This window comes from Larus michahellis, chromosome 4 (assembly GCF_964199755.1).
Source record: "Larus michahellis chromosome 4, bLarMic1.1, whole genome shotgun sequence".
In the NCBI taxonomy this organism is placed as follows: domain Eukaryota; kingdom Metazoa; phylum Chordata; class Aves; order Charadriiformes; family Laridae; genus Larus; species Larus michahellis.
The window spans coordinates 22674814-22692189 of NC_133899.1; the positions used below are offsets into that span (position 1 = coordinate 22674814).

A 17376-nucleotide genomic window follows, 5' to 3' on the forward strand; every position below is an offset into this window, starting at 1 on the left:
AGGTGTGTGAAAGTTAATTAATGGGATGAATCGGAAGCGGGAATCAAAATTTCAAATTTCCTACCAGAAAGTTGTCTCCTGAGAGCTGTAGTTGCCGTGTCGTTCTGCTAAACCGGCTTCATTGCTGACCTGTTCTTTTGTCTTCTGCAGGATGGGATAAACATTCTTATGGGTACCATGGTGACGACGGGCACTCCTTCTGTTCTTCGGGGACAGGACAGCCCTACGGCCCTACCTTCACCACTGGGGATGTGATCGGCTGCTGTGTTAACCTTATCAACAATACCTGCTTTTACACGAAAAATGGCCACAGTTTAGGTAAGTAAAGAAAGGTGTTCTCAGGAGAGGGATGCTCCTGCCCTGCTATCACCGCCGCTGTTTACTCTAGTGCTTTGCACGTGTTGTAACTCTTGTCCCACGTTTGTGGGTAAGATTTAAGGAATGTCAGAGAAAAAGTGCGCTAAGCAGCGGTCAGGGGATGTAAATTGGCTCTGAGACAAAAATATTGCCAGCACGTAAAATGGTTTCTATGCTGCTCCGTTAGGTAGGTTAGGATTCTACACCTTTCCTCTGCCGCTGCACAGTCGGTGGGAGGCTGGATAAGATGGCTAATGGCTGGGCAGCAGGGAAATAAAGAAGTGGGAAGTTTAGTTAGTGTATTATTCAACTGAATACAAAGCCACTGTATCAGTGTCTTTTCACTTTTTAAAGGGGCTTAAGACATTGGTCCAAGCATTCCCAAAGTCAGACATTAATTCAGCATAAGAGTCTTACTTGGGCACTGACCTCTAATTTGGTTCGTTCCACAGTTGTTTCAGTAGTTCCCCTAAAGTTAAGGACTTCAAAATTTTGCCCAAAGGAATATCTCACAGATGTTTTCCAGGCATCCATCGTACCTGATTTGTCTAAAATAGAGACTTGAAGCCATTTTCACATACAATGTCTTTCCCTTGGATGACACAAATAAATAAATAAATACAATTCTTGTCCTTTTTTTTTTTGTCACATCAGATATGCCGTAAATTTTGATAAGTTCATCTCCCTTTTTGTGCTGGAATTCATTTGGTTTGGCAGGGACAAGCGCTCTTTTCCTTTGCTTCTCCTTGCTGTGTCAATTTGCCTCTGTTGAATTCAAGATGAAGAAGCTGTAGAAAAATACCCCGCTCAAAAGACCTACCAGAACAAAAACCGGTTTGGGTTACTGGCTGGGCTGAAGGAAGGAGTGGGATTAGAGTGCAGTGTGTGTCTGGAGACTGCATCATTTCTGGTGAGCTCTTGGGAAAAGTACTGGGCTCCCCGGTATTAGAGAGAGACGGACATACTGCAGAGAGTCCAGCAAAGGGCTGCCAAGATGGTGAAGGGTTTGGAGCACCTCTCCTGGGAGGACAGGCTGAGAGAGCGGGGCCGGTTCAGCCTGGAGAAGAGAGGGCTCAGGGGGTTCTCATCAATATGTATAAATACCTGAAAGGAGGGTGCAAAGCAGACAGAACCAGGCTCTTCTCAGTGGTGCCCAGTGCCAGGACCAGAGGCCATGGACACAAACTGACACACAGGAGGTTCCTGGTGAACATCAGGAGACACTTCCACTGTGAGGGTGACCAAGCACTGGTGCAGGTTGCCCAGAGAGGCTGTGGAGTCTCCATCTGTGGAGGTATTCAGAAATCATCTGGACACAGGCTTCTCTGGACACTGTGTGATGCCTGTGATCATCTGGACTCCTGTTAAGGGCCAGTAGTGTCTATTTGTGCCATTGATAAAGAAACACAACATTCAAGAGAAGTGCTTCAAGAGAAGTCAATGTTGAGGAGACGGTGTCTGAGCCCCATAAGACCACAGATCCCAGTCATCTGGCTGTTCCGCAGCTTCTCTGGGCACTGAACAGGTAGATGTGAGAGGGGGGATCTCAGCAGAGGAACCGAGACCAGATGGAGGCAGGAGCAATGCTTTATTTGAAAGCCAGAACACTTCCTGCCCTAGTGGAAGCATCTCCATGAAGATCTTGAACATTTCATGCAAACTTACGCTAACCTGAGAATCTCATTTCTCTGTTGTGTAAACCTGAGATTTACTAGGAAAGGGATGAATGTGCTTTTTGTTGATGTTCCCTGACACAAAGCCACTGGAGCTGTATCTCTCTCCTCTTAGGAAATCAGGTCATTATGTATTCGTGCTGCAGATATAAAAAATATTCATGAGACTGATCAGCCCCTTTGCGATGCCAGTTAGCAGGGTTTCAGGGCCCTGCCTCTGGGCATTTGGATTTGTCTTGCTTTTAGTGGAACTACTGTCTTTCCCTAAAGATGATGTTCTCTCTTCACCCTTTCTCTTTGCACCATTTCACCCTTTCCTTTTCATTTGTTAATTAGACACACCCCCTGCTTTGTTTTCCTTGCAGTTTCTCCTGTTGCTTAACTATGATCTCCCATTGTCTCCATACTTTTCCATTTAATCAGATCCATCAGGAGCTCTATATAAGAACTGTTTTCTTGACCATCACAAATTCTGGATGTTCTGGTGGGAGCTAAGTCTTGAACTTTGTTTGGAGACGTCATGTGAAAACTGTTTGACATCGTATGTAGTCTTAATTCTCTCTTCTGGAAAATGTCTTAAATGTCTTCCGGCCACTGATGGCAAGTTCTGAGTGGAGTCCTGGCAATAAAAAGCATGATGAGATGTGGCTAGAAGTGTGGTGAGAGTGAATTAGGAGAGAAAGAAATTTGAGAAATGTTGGGGCTCCAGCAACTAGGCAGAGAGGCTTGGACACAGGACATGATGAGGGAATGTGACTGGTGCAGGTCTTTGGGATGACGTGGATGAGTTCGCTCAGGGACTAGTGTGGGAGTGTTTCAGGTCTCAGGCTTTGCCAGCAGACCAAGGTAAATGGAGCAGCAGGGCTATAAAAAGAGCATGCAACCCTCTGAAGTCTTGGCATAGAAATCTTCCTGTAGTCTGAGTTCTAGTGCAGGCACTTGGAAAGACGAAGTTAACCTGTACAGCAAAACACCCGTTCTCAACCAGTGTAGAGATTAACAGGAACAGGAGAGATAATGAAGGAATCTGCTTGGCAAAGAGATCCATGGATGTCAATCCCAGCTTTGCCCAGGTTTGACAGGACTGTCCTCAAATCAAGCTGGCAGAGAGCAAGGACATTGAGAGGTTTAAAACAAGACTTTAAAGATGAACCAGATCTAAAATGAATGGAGAATATCAAGCTTGGCTGCGGCCTGGTGTCTCTGTAAGAACAGTTGATTGGATGATAACTGCAGGAGCGTGTAGAGCTGTGTGGGTTGAATGGCACTTCTCCTCAGCAACAAGTCATAAAAGTATTCAAGTATTTCATGGGCTGACGTTTCCTAGTCCATTTTGAAGATCCCCCATCTTGCTGAATGTGGTGTTGCATATTTGCGGTGGATCAGCACTGCTTCTGCGGTCTCTGAATTAGGATTGCCTAAACAGATGCTGGAGGAGCACCCTGCCGAGGAAATGGAGTGTTGTGGCTGATGGCCCAAATGTATGTCATCTTGTGCTAACTGAATTCTGAAATGTATTGTGAAGAAAATGGCCAACTGTGAGGCAGAGGATGATCGTTGCTGGGTGGAGGGTAGAGTTGGGCGAGAAGATCCACAAGCATGTTGTGTGCATGGAGATGTGTGTAAGTGTGTGTTAGTCACGGAAAGGTGGAAGGTGTTGATCACACTGTCCCCCAGCACTGAACCTTCATTTAATGTCTTTATATCACTACCTTGATGATCAGGTTCACGTCATAGAATCAGAGAATCGTTTTGGTTGGAAGGGTCCAGGGAGATGGTTGAGTCACCATCCCTAGAGGTATTTAAGAAACATGTAGATTTGGCATTTCAGGGCATGCTCTGGTGACAGAGATTGTAGGGGTTTTTTTTTGTGTGTGTATGATTGGAGTCGATGATCTCAAAGGTCCTTTCCAGCCATGAAGATTCTATGATTCTAAGATCATCAAGTCCAACCAGCAACCTAACACTGCCAAAACCACCACTAACCTATGTCCCGCGGACTAACAGGAGAGGCGCTTCACACACTCGCTCTTGCTTCCAGATCTCTTTAGCTATACAGTTCTCATGTCCTTAGATTTATGAAGTTTGTTATTTTAAATTGGACCCCAGCTTTGGAGGTGCTGCAGAGAAAGAGTGCAGTTTCAAGTTCAGCTGCCCAGTTAGAGCTGTGATTACAAAATCCCAGACTGGCAGGGGTTGGAAGGGACCTCTGGAGATCATCCCGTCCAACCCCCTGCCAGAGCAGGGTCACCCACAGCAGGTGGCACAGGAACGCGTCCAGGTGGGTTTGGAATGTCTCCAGAGACGGAGACTCCACCACCTCTCTGGGCAGCCTGTGCCAGGGCTCTGCCACCCTCACAGGAAAGAAGTTCCTCCTCATGTTGAGATGGAACTTCCTGTGCTCAAGTTTGTGCCTGTTACCTCTTGTCCATTCACTGGCACCACTGAGAAGAGCCTGGCCCCATCCTCCTGACACCCACCGTTTAAGTGTGATAAGATGCTCCCTCAGTCATCTTTTTCCCAGACTGAAGAGACCCAAATCCTTCAGCCTTTCTTCATGAGAGAGATGTTCCAGTCCCCTAATCTTTCGCTCTCTGCCGTTGCCCATGTTGGATGCGGGTGTGTAGCAGTGCAGATTCAGGATGAACTCTCTAAGCAGACATATTTGTGCAATAGATCTAGTTCTGTGTGCCCAAAGCATTTTGTTGGTCTTACTTAGGTAACAGGGTGCAAAACATACAAATACCTTAATTTAAAGGCAGTATAATAAGTTTATTTATAGAATAGTAATTATTTATAGAAGAGTAATTTTTGTTGGGAGGGATCTCTGGAGGTCAAGCATCCAACGCCCTGCTGAAAGCAGGACCAATTAGACCGTGTTACTCAGAAGCTCATCAAGTTTTTACTGTCTCCAAGAACAGAGATGCCACAGGGGACTTTTCTGGTCCCCTCATTCAGTCTTTGACCACAGTCATGCTGAATTTTTCCCACCTAATTCTAATCAGACTTCTCCCATGTTGCAGCTTGTCTCCATTGCCTCCTGTCGCCATGCATCTCTGGGAAAAGTCCATCTTTTTGATACCCTCCCATAAGGCAGCAATAAGTGTCCTAGCACTGGACAACCCCTTTTCCCTTAGCCTTTCTCCATCTCGTTGGCCTCTGCTGGGCTCATTCTAGTCTCACTGTCCGTCTTGTATTGGGGAGCCCAAAGGTGGACGTCATACTCCCAAGTTTAGACTCACAAGTGTGGAAGAGAAGGGAGCAATCCCTTCCTTTAACCTCCGCTCTTACTAACGCAGCTCCAACTGTACTCCTACTGATGCAGCTCAGGATGTGGTTGACCTACTTCACTGCAAGGACCCACTGCTGACTCCTGCCCAACTTGTTGCCCAGCAGGATCCCCTGCAGATCTGCGTTCTCTCCAGTCAGCCCCAGCCTGTCCTGTTTTCTGGGAATATTACAACCTGGTGGAAGGGCTCTTCAGTTGCTTTTGTTGAGCTTTACATGGCTTGTGCTGGATCGTTTCTCCAGCCTGTTGAGGTCCTTCTGAATAGCAGTATGCCCTCCAGCGTATTGTCCACTCTCCTGTTTGATAACATCTGTGAGCCTGCTGAGAGCGCACGCTGTCCCATCGTCCAGGTCATTACTAAAGACATTAAACTGTATTGGCCCTACCATCGATCCCTGAGGGACAACACTTGGACTTTGAGCTGCTGTTCACAACCCTTCGATCCTGACAGCCCAGCCAATTTTCCACCCACCTTGTAGTCCACTCAAAAATCATATACTTGTCTATGTGCTGGATGCAGCTCCGTGAGTTGTCGTGGGAAAGCCAGGCCGCCTCTGGCTCTGAGTGATCCTGGGTGGCAGAGGAGGGCTCCAGAGGGTTGCAGACTCAAGGACCTTGGTCTCATTCTAGTGTAAGGGTTAGAAACCAGCTTTCATAGAATCATAGAATGGTTTGGGTTGGAAGGGACCTTAAAGATCATCCAGTGCCACCCCCTGCCCTGGGCAGGGACACCTCCCACCAGCCCAGGTTGCTCCAAGCCCTGTCCAGCCTGGCCTTGAACACCTCCTGGGGCAGCTGCAGCTTCTCTGGGCAACCTGGGCCGGGAGTTCACCACCCTGACAGGAAACAATTTCTTTCTAATATCTAATCTAAATCTCTCCTCTTTCAGTTTGAAACTGTTATCCCTTGTCCTATCATTACACTCTCTGCTCCAGAGTCCCTCCCCAGCTTTCGTGGAGCCCCTTTAGGGACTGGAAGGGGCTGGAAGGTCTCCCCGGAGCCTTCTCTTCTCCAGGCTGAACCCCCCCAGCTCTCTCAGCCTGTCCTCACAGCAGAGGGGCTCCAGCCCTCCCAGCATCTCCGGGGCCCTCCGCTGGACCCGCTCCAACAGCTCCGTGTCCTTCTTGTGCTGAGGACTCCAGAGCTGGACACAGTGCTCCAGCTGGGGTCTCACCAGAGTGGAGTAGAGGGGTAGAATCACCTCCCTCGACCTGCTGGCCACCCTTCTTTTGATGCAGCCCAGGATTACTCATCGAGCTGAGTAAAACGAGTGCGAAGTGAAAAACAGGCTTGAGTGAGGGACAATATTTGGGCAAAGTGTTGGAGTGAGAGCAATGGTTACTGAACGTTTTTCTCAGCCAGGTATTCCACATCACTGCTATACACAATTTTTGGTTGGGTTGTAGAGAAGGTACTCAACAGGCAAGGTCCAAACTGCTGTGATGTTAATTAAACCATGTTGGCCATCTGCCAGGGTGTTAATTAAACCATATTGGCTATTTATTTAGTAAAATAGTCAGGATTTTTTCCCAAGTATTTTTTTGGATCTGTGCTGCTTTGAATGTTTGTTTCCTCTGCTGACTCCTAAAATTGGTTTAAATTACCCTTTCAGGCTGATGTGGTAACATTACGTTGCAGCTCTTGGTTAAAATCGTCCTAACATTAAAATCGGAGAATGATGTGCTCTTGCTTCAGTGCAGGCTGTAGTGCGTTTCGGTGCCAGGCAGGAGGGACTGCTGCGTGGCTGGGAGACGGGATGCGTGCCAGAACTGGGCATACTGGTGTGGGTACCAGCCTTCCTCTGGCGGGGACCAGAAGGCATTGCTGGGAGCACGCGTAGGGCAAGACCCCACCTTCCAGGTCGACTCCTGAAATGTTAGCTTAGGAGATGAATTAAGCTCAGCCTATCGTTGGCTAGTTGTCTTGCCATGCTCCTGCCTCGCTGCTGGATCTGGCCTGTGGCGGATGGAGGGACACACCACGGGAACCCTCCTTCAGAGTGGTACCTCACACCACACTCAGATGCGGAGCATGCACCCAGCCTGGCTGTAGCTGAGCGTTGTCTCCAGCCGCAGCTCCCTTAGCCATCCTAGGTAACGGCTTAAATATCTGTTTTCTGTCATGCCAAATACAAATGAAAAGGGAAACCATACACTTTTTTCCCACCTCTTATATCTGGAACTGTAGCAGCATGGTTGAGGACGAAGCTGTTCGTTGCCCAGTATTCCTCGGGTGCTCCCGGCTGCAGCTTGGTCCTGTTGCAGGGCTGTTCCCCAGCTGTAATGCAAAGTTGGGTTGTTCATTCCCGTCTCTCTGGCTGGTAAGAAGAACTAGTTAATAGCCTAAACTGAAGCAACTTTATAGTAAAACTCTGTTTCTAAAGCCAAAGTGAGTCTTGAAAACGATCTCCTTCATAGCGACACAGGGAGAAGCAAAGAAAAGAGGAGCTGCTTTTTAGAAAATCAAATTTTTGGGAAAGATGTCTGAAAAATTAGGCTTTTCCCCGAACCTTTCTCCCGATGCAAAACCTTGCACAGGATGGGGCTGGGGAGGGAAGTTACTTCTAAATACAACCGGTGGTGACATGTGGGGTCAGAGGTGGGATTTATTGGAGTGGAGTAATGTTTTGTAGTGTGTTAAGGATGTAGCCAAGCAAGGAAAAAAATCCTTTGTCTTTTTAATTCTGATATTTTTCCCCCCACAGGTATAGCCTTTACAGACCTCCCTGTAAGTACACCTATTTTCAGTATTTTAACTAAGGATGCAGATGGAAGGGAGGGGGAAGAGTGAGAGGGTGTGATTTTTTTTTTTTCTGTTTGATGCCCTGTTAAAAAAAAAAATGGAAACGTGCATTACTGAATGGTGTGGATGCTCCTTTTTCTGAAACTCCGCAATCCTATGGCTGGGTTTGTGGGCTGCTCGTGTGCCTCCTCTCATCCCTCACCGCCTCTAAGAATATGTTGCTCCTTCTCCTGGAGTTAAAGCGAGGATTCCAACTTCATTCCAGGCCACCGTCTTCCAAATGCAGCTTCGACTCTTCCAAGCTTTGCAGCTGCGGTGGAGTTGTTCCCTTTCCACGGGGTGGTTCAGGAAGGGTGTTGCTGAGAACGAAGGTCAGGCTTAGCTGGCTGTAGTGTGTGTGCTCATGGCACAGGTTTGTGAGAAGCCTCTACCCATGATGAGTAACCAGCCCGTGGAATCGCCAGAGGGAATGCGTTTGGCATCCGCGTGGGGCTGATAGTTACTCCTCTGGTTCACCAACCCCTCCGCCCAGGTTTTCTTGAGCGCAGTGACGGCAGCTGAGTGACAGCAGGCAATAATGGCTCTTAGAAAAGCACACCTTTCACAGTGGGTCATGAACAAAAAAAATAGTTGCTCTTTTTCAGACTGAAGTGGTCCTGGGCAAGGAGCAGGTGTTTAGGAAAAGAAGATAAAACCAGGTCAGGCGTACACCAGTACATCATGGCATGCTTTTCTCTCATACATAGAACTTCTTATCCCTGAGGAAGTCGTTGTACTTAATAACCCTACATGGATTTCCTCTGAGGAATATCTTAATTTCCGTAACTTGTGTTGGCCTCCAAAGTGATCAGTTTCCTTGCCTGATTTCCACACTGTGTGGAAGAAAGCTTGCTTTGCTTTGTTTTACACCTCCCGCCAAAGATTTTTTTTCGTTCCTCGGATTTTTGTGTTGTGAGAAATAATGACTAGCACTCCCCGTTCCCCTTCCCCAGGGGATTTATGGCTTTACAGATCCCTCCCATATCCCAGCCGATGTCTGCGCTGAAGGATATTCCAGTTACTTGATTCTCCTTCTCACATCAGCTGTCAATACTTGAACTTGGTAACGTTGCAGTGTGTCTTAAACCAGAAACCCTCTTTGTGTGGGTTGTTTCACAGTGGTTTATTCACTCGGTCCAAGTGCAGTTTATTAAAGTAAAAGAATATTTTATCTGACCATGGATATTAACCTTTTAGAGTGATGTCTTGTGACAACCTTGCATCCATAGCAAGAAGACACTTCTTTGATATACACCTTAATTTTGGATGCTCTTTGTTTTCCCTCTGGATATAGATTACATTAGTAGTCACAGTTTTATCATATTCCTTCTAATTTTCTCACCCTTTTGTCTTATCACTTGGCTAGACTGCTTCTCTTTCTGAGCTGTGAGCAGTGTTCGTGTTAGGATAGACAGATAATTGCTATTTAGGCTCTCACCGATCAAAAATAGCTATCCAACACACCCAAACACACATACCCTTGTTTTGTCATTTGCAGCTAAAGTGTTGCTGTAGAGTTGTATTCTGTGGAAATCAGTTTCTCGCATTTACAGCAGCAACTAATCCATAACACACTTTTTCTGGGCCAGGAAGGAGAACAATGGATGCCCTATAAGCCTCCTACTATTGAGAATTATCCTCCATGAGATAATTTCTCTGTAAAAAGGTGGCCAGAGAAGCTTGACTGGGTCATTTCCCCCCCTGACTGTGGATGCGAGCAAAGACAGGAGACTTCTGGCTCCCTGTAGATTTTGGACATTCCTCTCCATGTGCTAAATGGCTCAGCTGTTGTGTTGGCAGCTTCATCCTAATGGATGCCTGCATCCAGCTTCCATCATTCCCATCCTCCTTTTCCAATATCATTCCCTCGAATTACTGCCTTCTTCCCTCACCCTTGCAGACACTTGTGTATTCCATGTCCTTTTCTGGCCCTTTTTATTCCCTTGGTCCACGGCTTCCTGGTTGTTCTTCCAAACAGTTGAGGTTACTGCCCTTTCATGAAGAAGGGGATGCCAAACACAAGATAGACCTTTGGATTAAATATAATGACTGACGTCAGAGACTGTAGAAGTCTTGAGGCAGTAGGGAATTTGAAGTTGATATAACTTGCAAGTGGTATTTTTCATTTATTATAGCATCGTGATCCAGGCTCAAACACAATATCCATTCATTAGAAGGTAAAGAAGAGAAAACACCCATCATATGAGAGAGATAAAATGTAATCTGTGTTCTTCATCTGCTAAAGCTGTGGTCTGAAAATCTAACTGCAAACGTGAATGGAAACAGCAGTCTTACCTGAGTGACCCTTGAGGTTCTCTGGTCTGAGCAGCTTGATGTGCAGTTTTTGTCACTTTCCATGCCCAATTACTGAAACCCCCCGGGGAGGGGCTGTAGGTTGAACACCTTTTCTTGCGTTACAGCCTGTGTCATGGTGAAGCTGGCTGGTAGCGCGCATTGGTGAGAAGCTTGGCCAGTAAGCCCCATTACTTTTACACCTTTCAAGCTTAAATAACTTCTAGGGTTGGCATTTCTCAAGGGATTCATTTGACCCTTCAAAACGTTACCGGTCTAGAAATTGTTTCCTTGAGGTGCTTACTGCAAAATTCTCCTTTCAGAGGCAAATGATGATGACAATATTCGCAATATTAGGAAGCTGAAATGGATGCTTTCAGTTGAAAACCACATTTTATTGTGATAATGCTCACACACAGTGAGGCATATTTGCTTCAGCATGTTTCAGTTCCCTCTAAAGAGTGTTTGCATTTGTATGAGTAGACATGAGGGAAAAAAATTGCATTTTGGCCTAGCACAGGTTGAAATTAATGTAGAAATAACTGCTTATATCCCACAGAGGGAGTTTTCCCCTTTTTCACCGATTTTAGTTCATGCTTAGGCCTAACTTTCTTACTTACGCAGGCCCATATCAGGTTTATCCTGCCTGGTGGTTTGCTAAGATAGGAAATGTTAAAAAGCAGAATGTGGAAGAGCCCAGGGTGAGATTGCAGAGGTGCAAAGGGACAAGGAGGTTAAAAAAGCAAGCCAAAATGAGCTAGGGGGTTTTGAGCATCTGGCCACCAACATCAGAGGGAAGAGGTCCCTCTTTTGGACCCTCAGAGGTCCAAAAGTCACTGGGAGAGTGTGCCTGAAGAACATGGCAGGAGAAGCATCTGCCCGGTCGGTGGGCTCTGGGATGATGTCTTCTTGTGTCTGGCAGGGTGGTGGGGATACGTGTAGTTCCCAAGTAGTTGCTAAGGAGAGAAGACCCATCCCACATGTGAAAAATGGGATTTTTGAGGGTAGGCAGCTTCCCCTCAAAGATGAACATACCCCAAGGTGGCCAAAAAATACAGGATATGTTGTAACTTGGTGTTTTTTACTTCTGACTTCCAAGGATTTTGGGTGTCTCTTTCCTGGCTTTGGAAGTCCTTGGGTTCTTAATACCAAAAAGTTAATAAACAAGTCTAAAATATGGAGTGTGGGAAAGATCTGATCCCTCACTAGAGATACTTCCTTGTCAGCTGGGTTTGAAAGAAAGGAGAGACTGACTTTAAACATGGCATTTTCCTCTGGGAGCTCCTCCTTTATCATGCTGTATTTTCTTTGCACGCCTCTCTAACCCAGAAACTTCCTTGGTGTGAGAATGGGAAAGGAAGAGGTGTGCTGAGTCAGCAACAATGCAGTCATCCTGATTTCTGATGTCAATTCCCAGCCTGTATTTATAGATTCATTTTTTTTCTTTGATATTTGAGAATCAATAATGTCAAAGGTGGAGCAGGTTGGTCAGGACCGTATCCAGTTGAATTTTGAAACTCACCGAGAAGAGAGATGCTGCAGTCTCTCTGGGAACCTATTCCGGACTTTAATCATCTTCACGAGGAAGAATTTCTTCCTTATGTCCCATTAGAATTTCCCTGGCTGCAGCTTGTGCCCCTTGTCCTTTCACTGAACGCCCTGGAGAAGAATTTGTCTCCATCTTTTTTATCACCTCCCATTTGGGAGTGGGAGACTTGAAGTTAGATTTTCCCTTTTGCCTTCTCCGAGCTGATTCCCTCAGCCTCTCCTTGTACGCCAGGGGCTCCAGCCCCCTGGCCATCGTAGCAGAACTCTGCTGGACTCCGTTTGTGAATGTCTTCCTTGTCTCCGGGATGTGGAAGTGGAGGCGGGGATCCGAGTCCAATAATGCAGCCATAGCCACGGCAGTGACAGCAGAGAGGATTAATCACTTCCCACAACTTACTGGCTCCATTTTTGCCGATGTGATTAGGATTCTGCTGAGTTCCGCCTCGTAACAATCTTAATACCTTTAGTAAAAAGTAAAATCCACACCTCCAGTAAGTCTCACGGGGGAGATCAATGATATTGTCAATGTCTCAGGTCTCTGCAATAGTGAAGAATTAGTTGAATAAATTTTCCTGATGCCCCATGCCCCTTGCTATGGAGGAGGAGAGAATCATCCCAGCTTTCTTTAGGATGACCGTCTGACCACCAGTAGTAGTTCTCGCTGATTTGACCTATAGAGAGATGTCTGCTCCTCCACTGATCTAACATCTGACATGGGTTCAGCCATGAGCAAGGCACTGTAACCGGGCGCCTTCCAGACTACGTGCATCATAGAATCACAGAATTACCTGGGTTGGAAGGGACCTTTCAGTTCATTGAGTCCAACCATAAACCTCACACTGACGAAAACCGTCCATCCCCATGCCTTGCCCAGTGCCTGGGTTCTGGCTATGGCAGTCTCCAGTGTGAAAGTGAAAAGACCCAACACCAAACAGCTCATGAGCAGCACGAGAGAGCTTTCTCCCTAAACCCCGCAGGCTATCAGCAGATGCTCTGAAGCAGAGCATCATTGCAGTCCATGTTGCAAACAGAAGTAATTTGTGCTGCAAAAAAGTAACATGACAGTGAAGGGAGCATTCTCTTCAAAAGTGTGATCTAGAGTGATGAGAACCAGGCACCCCCGTACCTTTTCTGGTGCCTTTTCTCTTTTCCTCACATTCAAGTGGGCTCAGGGATTCAATTCGTATCCATAAGCTTATTCTTAAAATAGCCTGAATTCAGAGAATTTCTATATAGACTTTGACCATCTATTTTCAATTACATCATCTTTGGAAGCTGAATTATTGGATGAATTTTAGAGGTATTTTCATGGTGATAACCTTTTTTTTCCCCCCGATGTTCTGGTGGTGGGTAAAAGCTTCCGTTTGGATCCATACGCTTGTTCTTAAAATGAAATTTGTCTATCAGTAGTGGAATTTCTTGTGTGGATAGGGATCTTGCTGTCTTGGGATCATCAAAGACCTAACCTCAGAACTCCACTACCACCCATTCCGTTTTATCAGAGATGTAAAATATTCAGAGAGCAGCTTCCAAGGAATAAGAGAGTTCAGTTGAAATAGCGGAGAACACATAGATCTGTTGATTTACATGATGCCTCTTTAATTTTTATTATTATCATTATTATTATTATTATTATTAGCTGGCTATTGAACTTTGGTAGAAATTGCAGAGAACTAAACCAGAAAGTGGACAGACCACAGACAGCGGATGATTCCAGACTGCTGGGATCAAACCCATTGTCCTGGTTTTATGCAATACCTTTTATAACTCTACAATATTCGTGGGGTTCCTTGAGATGTACCTGAAGGGCTGTTGCCCCTTCCTATTCCATTACATGTTTCCATTTAAAGAGCAGCTTTTTTGTTGTACCAAACCATGTAACTGGAACCAGAAAGAGAAAGCTGGGTTTAATACGGGTTTCTTTTTCTTCCTTCCCAGTCAAATCTCTACCCTACGGTGGGTCTCCAGACTCCAGGAGAGATAGTGGATGCCAACTTTGGGCAGCAGCCCTTTGTGTTCGACATTGAGGACTACATGAGGGAGTGGCGAGCGAAGATTCAGAGCACCATTAAGCGGTTTCCCATAGGAGACAGACTAGGCGAGTGGCAAGCCATGCTGCAGAAGTAAGTCACTGTTCTGGTGTTCGGCTTCTTTCGTTCTCGTAGGCTTTAAATACTTTTTTTTTTTTAATGCTAATTTATGCTTTCTTATGGCAAAAATTGCCAGTCAGTGCATTTTGCTCAATTTGTTCTACCCTCTGTATTGTTGTTTAATAGTCTTTCCTACATAGATTGCTACTGTTTGAAATGTAGAAGATGGGAGAAGTTTTCAGCCAAAGACTGCATGAAAGCTTGTAGGAATGGAAGAACATACACTTTGAGGTGATGCACTGGGGGAAGGGGAGTGGAGAGGACACCATAAAAACTCTCACATAGGAGAAGAGCCAGTATGTAAGTCAGCTGAATTCAGAAACAAAAGAGCAAGAAATAGCCTAAAGCAAAGGCTTCCAAACCCAACCTAACCGAAAACACAATTATGGCACGTTACAAATTTATGATTATTGAATGCGTTTCCCATTGCAAAAAGGACTGAGTGGAACTTGATGAGAACAATGAGAACAATTGTCAGAGGTCAGGAGTATCTTCTGCCTGAAGAAAGACAGAGCTGACTAAGGCTCCACGGCTTGGAAACAGGTAACTGAGGGAGCTGGGCTGTAGCTGGCTGGCAGTCGCTCGCACCACGAAGAGCATGACTAGAAAGTGATTGTTCGCTGTTTCTCAAAACACAAGAAAAGCACCTTCTGCCTTAAAACCAAAATAATATTTTTTTCACTAAGAGTATGAAGCCGTGGGACTTGCTGCTGCAAGAAGTTGTTGTTGTTTCAGTATAAGTGGATTTTAAAAGATACACATTTAAATATTCCCAGTAATCCATGGAGGCTAGTTCCACAGTTGTATTTTAAACCCCCGAGTCTACGGCTGTTGCTTCTATCTCTGATTGCTTGTATCTCTGATTACAGATAGCTCTGTGTTTCACCTTTTTATTATATTCTTTCCCTAAACACCTGATGCTGGTCATTGTCATGCAGGAGACTTACATGCAGCAGTGATCGCATCCATGTGATCGCTCTGGTTTTCTGCTAGTCTTGTATTTAGTTATTTGCAGATAATTCATGGCAACGAGCAAAGCCTTTGAAAAGCAACTAGCAGATGCTATTGAAAATAATAATAACATCTTTCTTCAAGAAAATAGGGAGCGTGAGGCCTGCCAGGGAGTGTGTAGGACCTAGAGAGAATTGCAGTATAAAACCAGACCATATCCAATTGAATTCTTTGCCTCTGTGTCCAGAAATCAGGTAGGTTGTCATGCTGGGATGCTTCTTTATGAGGGACTTGGCAGAGGCTGTATCTGGGATTGAAGTGTGTGTCAAAGAAGCACTAGAAGAAATAGGTGAGCGGAAGTGGAGAAAGTCTCTGGGATCAGATGTTTAGCCAGAGTCCTAACGAGACTCAAGGAGAAAACAGATGAGCTTGTGGCTGTGGAACAGAATTTCTCTCCAAACTGCCTTGGATCAAGAGAAGGGGTGGATGGGGTGGATGGTGCCATGTTTCATGAAGGGTTTCAGCAGAGAGTCAGGCAGTGATGGGCTGAGAGAACCTTGATGTCTGGCTTGGAGAAATCTGTAGAAGCACCACTGAAGGGCAGATACGTTGGGCACATGGAGAAAGAGGACGTGGGTTTTGCAAAGAGGAGCCAGCAGACACGTGGATACGGTTCTTGGGCTGCTGTCTTTGGCTTGGAAGTCCAAAAGGCTTTTGAGAAGTTCCCTTGCCGCAGACTGAGGGAGACAATGCAGCCAGAAGCTGAGGGCACATGTCCGATGGGGATTATGAGTTGTTTAAAAGAAAGAGAAGAGAGGGAATGAGCGGGAAAGGGTTTGTCACTTTGGGAGGAGGAGACGGTAGAGAGACTTGGATGGGTGGTGAGGGTGTTCAGAAATGGCTGGGAAGAAGGGACCTTCCAGGAAGGAATGAAGTCTTTGGGTTATGATGAGTCATTGCACAGAAATGTCATCTCATTTTTTTGCTAGTAAGCAGGAAACAAAAATAATGCTAGGATTCATTCGGGGAAAAACAGAGGACAGAAATAATTCTGTCACTGTGTGAATATATGGTGCACCCTTAATGTGAATACCACGTGATGTTCCTTCTCGCCAGAAGTATGTGGTAGAAGTAAGAAAAGCACGGAAAAAAAACCAAGGCAGGATGTGCAAAGGTATGGGATGGGTGTAAGGCAGGAAACAAATATACAGACCTACAGCGTTGAAGGATATGATTGTGAAGGGTAAGGCAGAAGTGTGATAAAAATATCTTGAATAGTCTTGAGAAGGTAGTGAAGGAACAATTGTACTGCAAGAATTAAAGGGAAAGCTGCCCAGCGGAAAAGGACCTAGGGGTGTTGGTGGGCAGCCGGCTGAATATGAGCCAGCAGTGTGCCCAGGTGGCCAAGGCGGCCAACGGCATCCTGGCCTGTATCAGCAATAGTGTGGCCAGCAGGACTGGGGCAGTGACGGTCCCCCTGTGCTCGGCACCGGTGAGGCCCCACCTCAAAGGCTGTGTCCAGTTTTGGGCCCCTCACCACAAAAAAGACACTGAGGTGCTGGAGCGTGTCCAGGGAAGGGCAACGGAGCTGGTGAGGGGTCTGGAGCACAAGTCCTGTGAGGAGCGGCTGAGGGAGCTGGGGGTGTTCAGCCTGGAGAAGAGGAGGCTGAGGGGAGACCTTCTCACTCTCTGCAACTCCCTGAAAGGAGGGTGCAGCCAGGGGGGGTCGGTCTCTTCTCCCAAGGAACAGGCGATGGAACAAGAGGAAACGGCTGCAAGTTGCACCAGGGGAGGTTTAGGATGGATATTAGGAAAAATGTCTTCACCGAAAGGGTCATCAAGCCTTGGAACAGGCTGCCCCGGGAAGTGGTGGAGTCGCCATCCCTGGAGGCATTTAAAAGCCAGGCAGATGTGGTGCTGAGGGGCATGGGGTAGTGGTCATTTTGTCAGTGCTAGGTTAACGGTTGAGCTCAATGATCTTAAAGGCCTTTTCCAACCTAAACAATTCAACGATTCTACCATTCTAAGTGAAGTTAATTAACCAAATGGCACATTGAGAAAAAATAATGGAGGGGCATTTTTTCACGCTGTCTGCCATAAGATACCATGAAAACAGCACAGACTCAAAAAGTTACCGGAGACATTATTAGGAAGAAAAATCTATCGGAGCTACGCTGTAGAGAGATACCACCTCTCGGACAGGAAGTATCTGACCAGTCATTGGAAGCTGGAAGGGTTATGGGGGAAAAGCGTCATTTCATACGTGCCTTGTTCCTTGATGTTTTGCTAGGCGTTTGCTTCTGCCAGTTGGGAGGTACAAGTCCTGGGCTAACTG

The 17376-nt window shown here is 46.1% G+C and overlaps 1 protein-coding gene across 7 annotated transcripts in view; it reads left to right on the forward strand.

The window, feature by feature from the left end:
* The window catches only part of RANBP10 (RAN binding protein 10), a 90269-nt gene that overhangs the window by 48533 nt on the left and 24360 nt on the right, over positions 1-17376 (forward strand). For all 7 annotated transcript variants that reach the window (XM_074583418.1, XM_074583421.1, XM_074583422.1 and 4 more), the window contains 3 exons: positions 151-318; positions 8024-8046; positions 13879-14063. In XM_074583418.1, coding sequence (XP_074439519.1) covers positions 151-318; positions 8024-8046; positions 13879-14063 — 376 coding nt within the window. The remainder of the gene's footprint in view (positions 1-150; positions 319-8023; positions 8047-13878; positions 14064-17376) is intronic.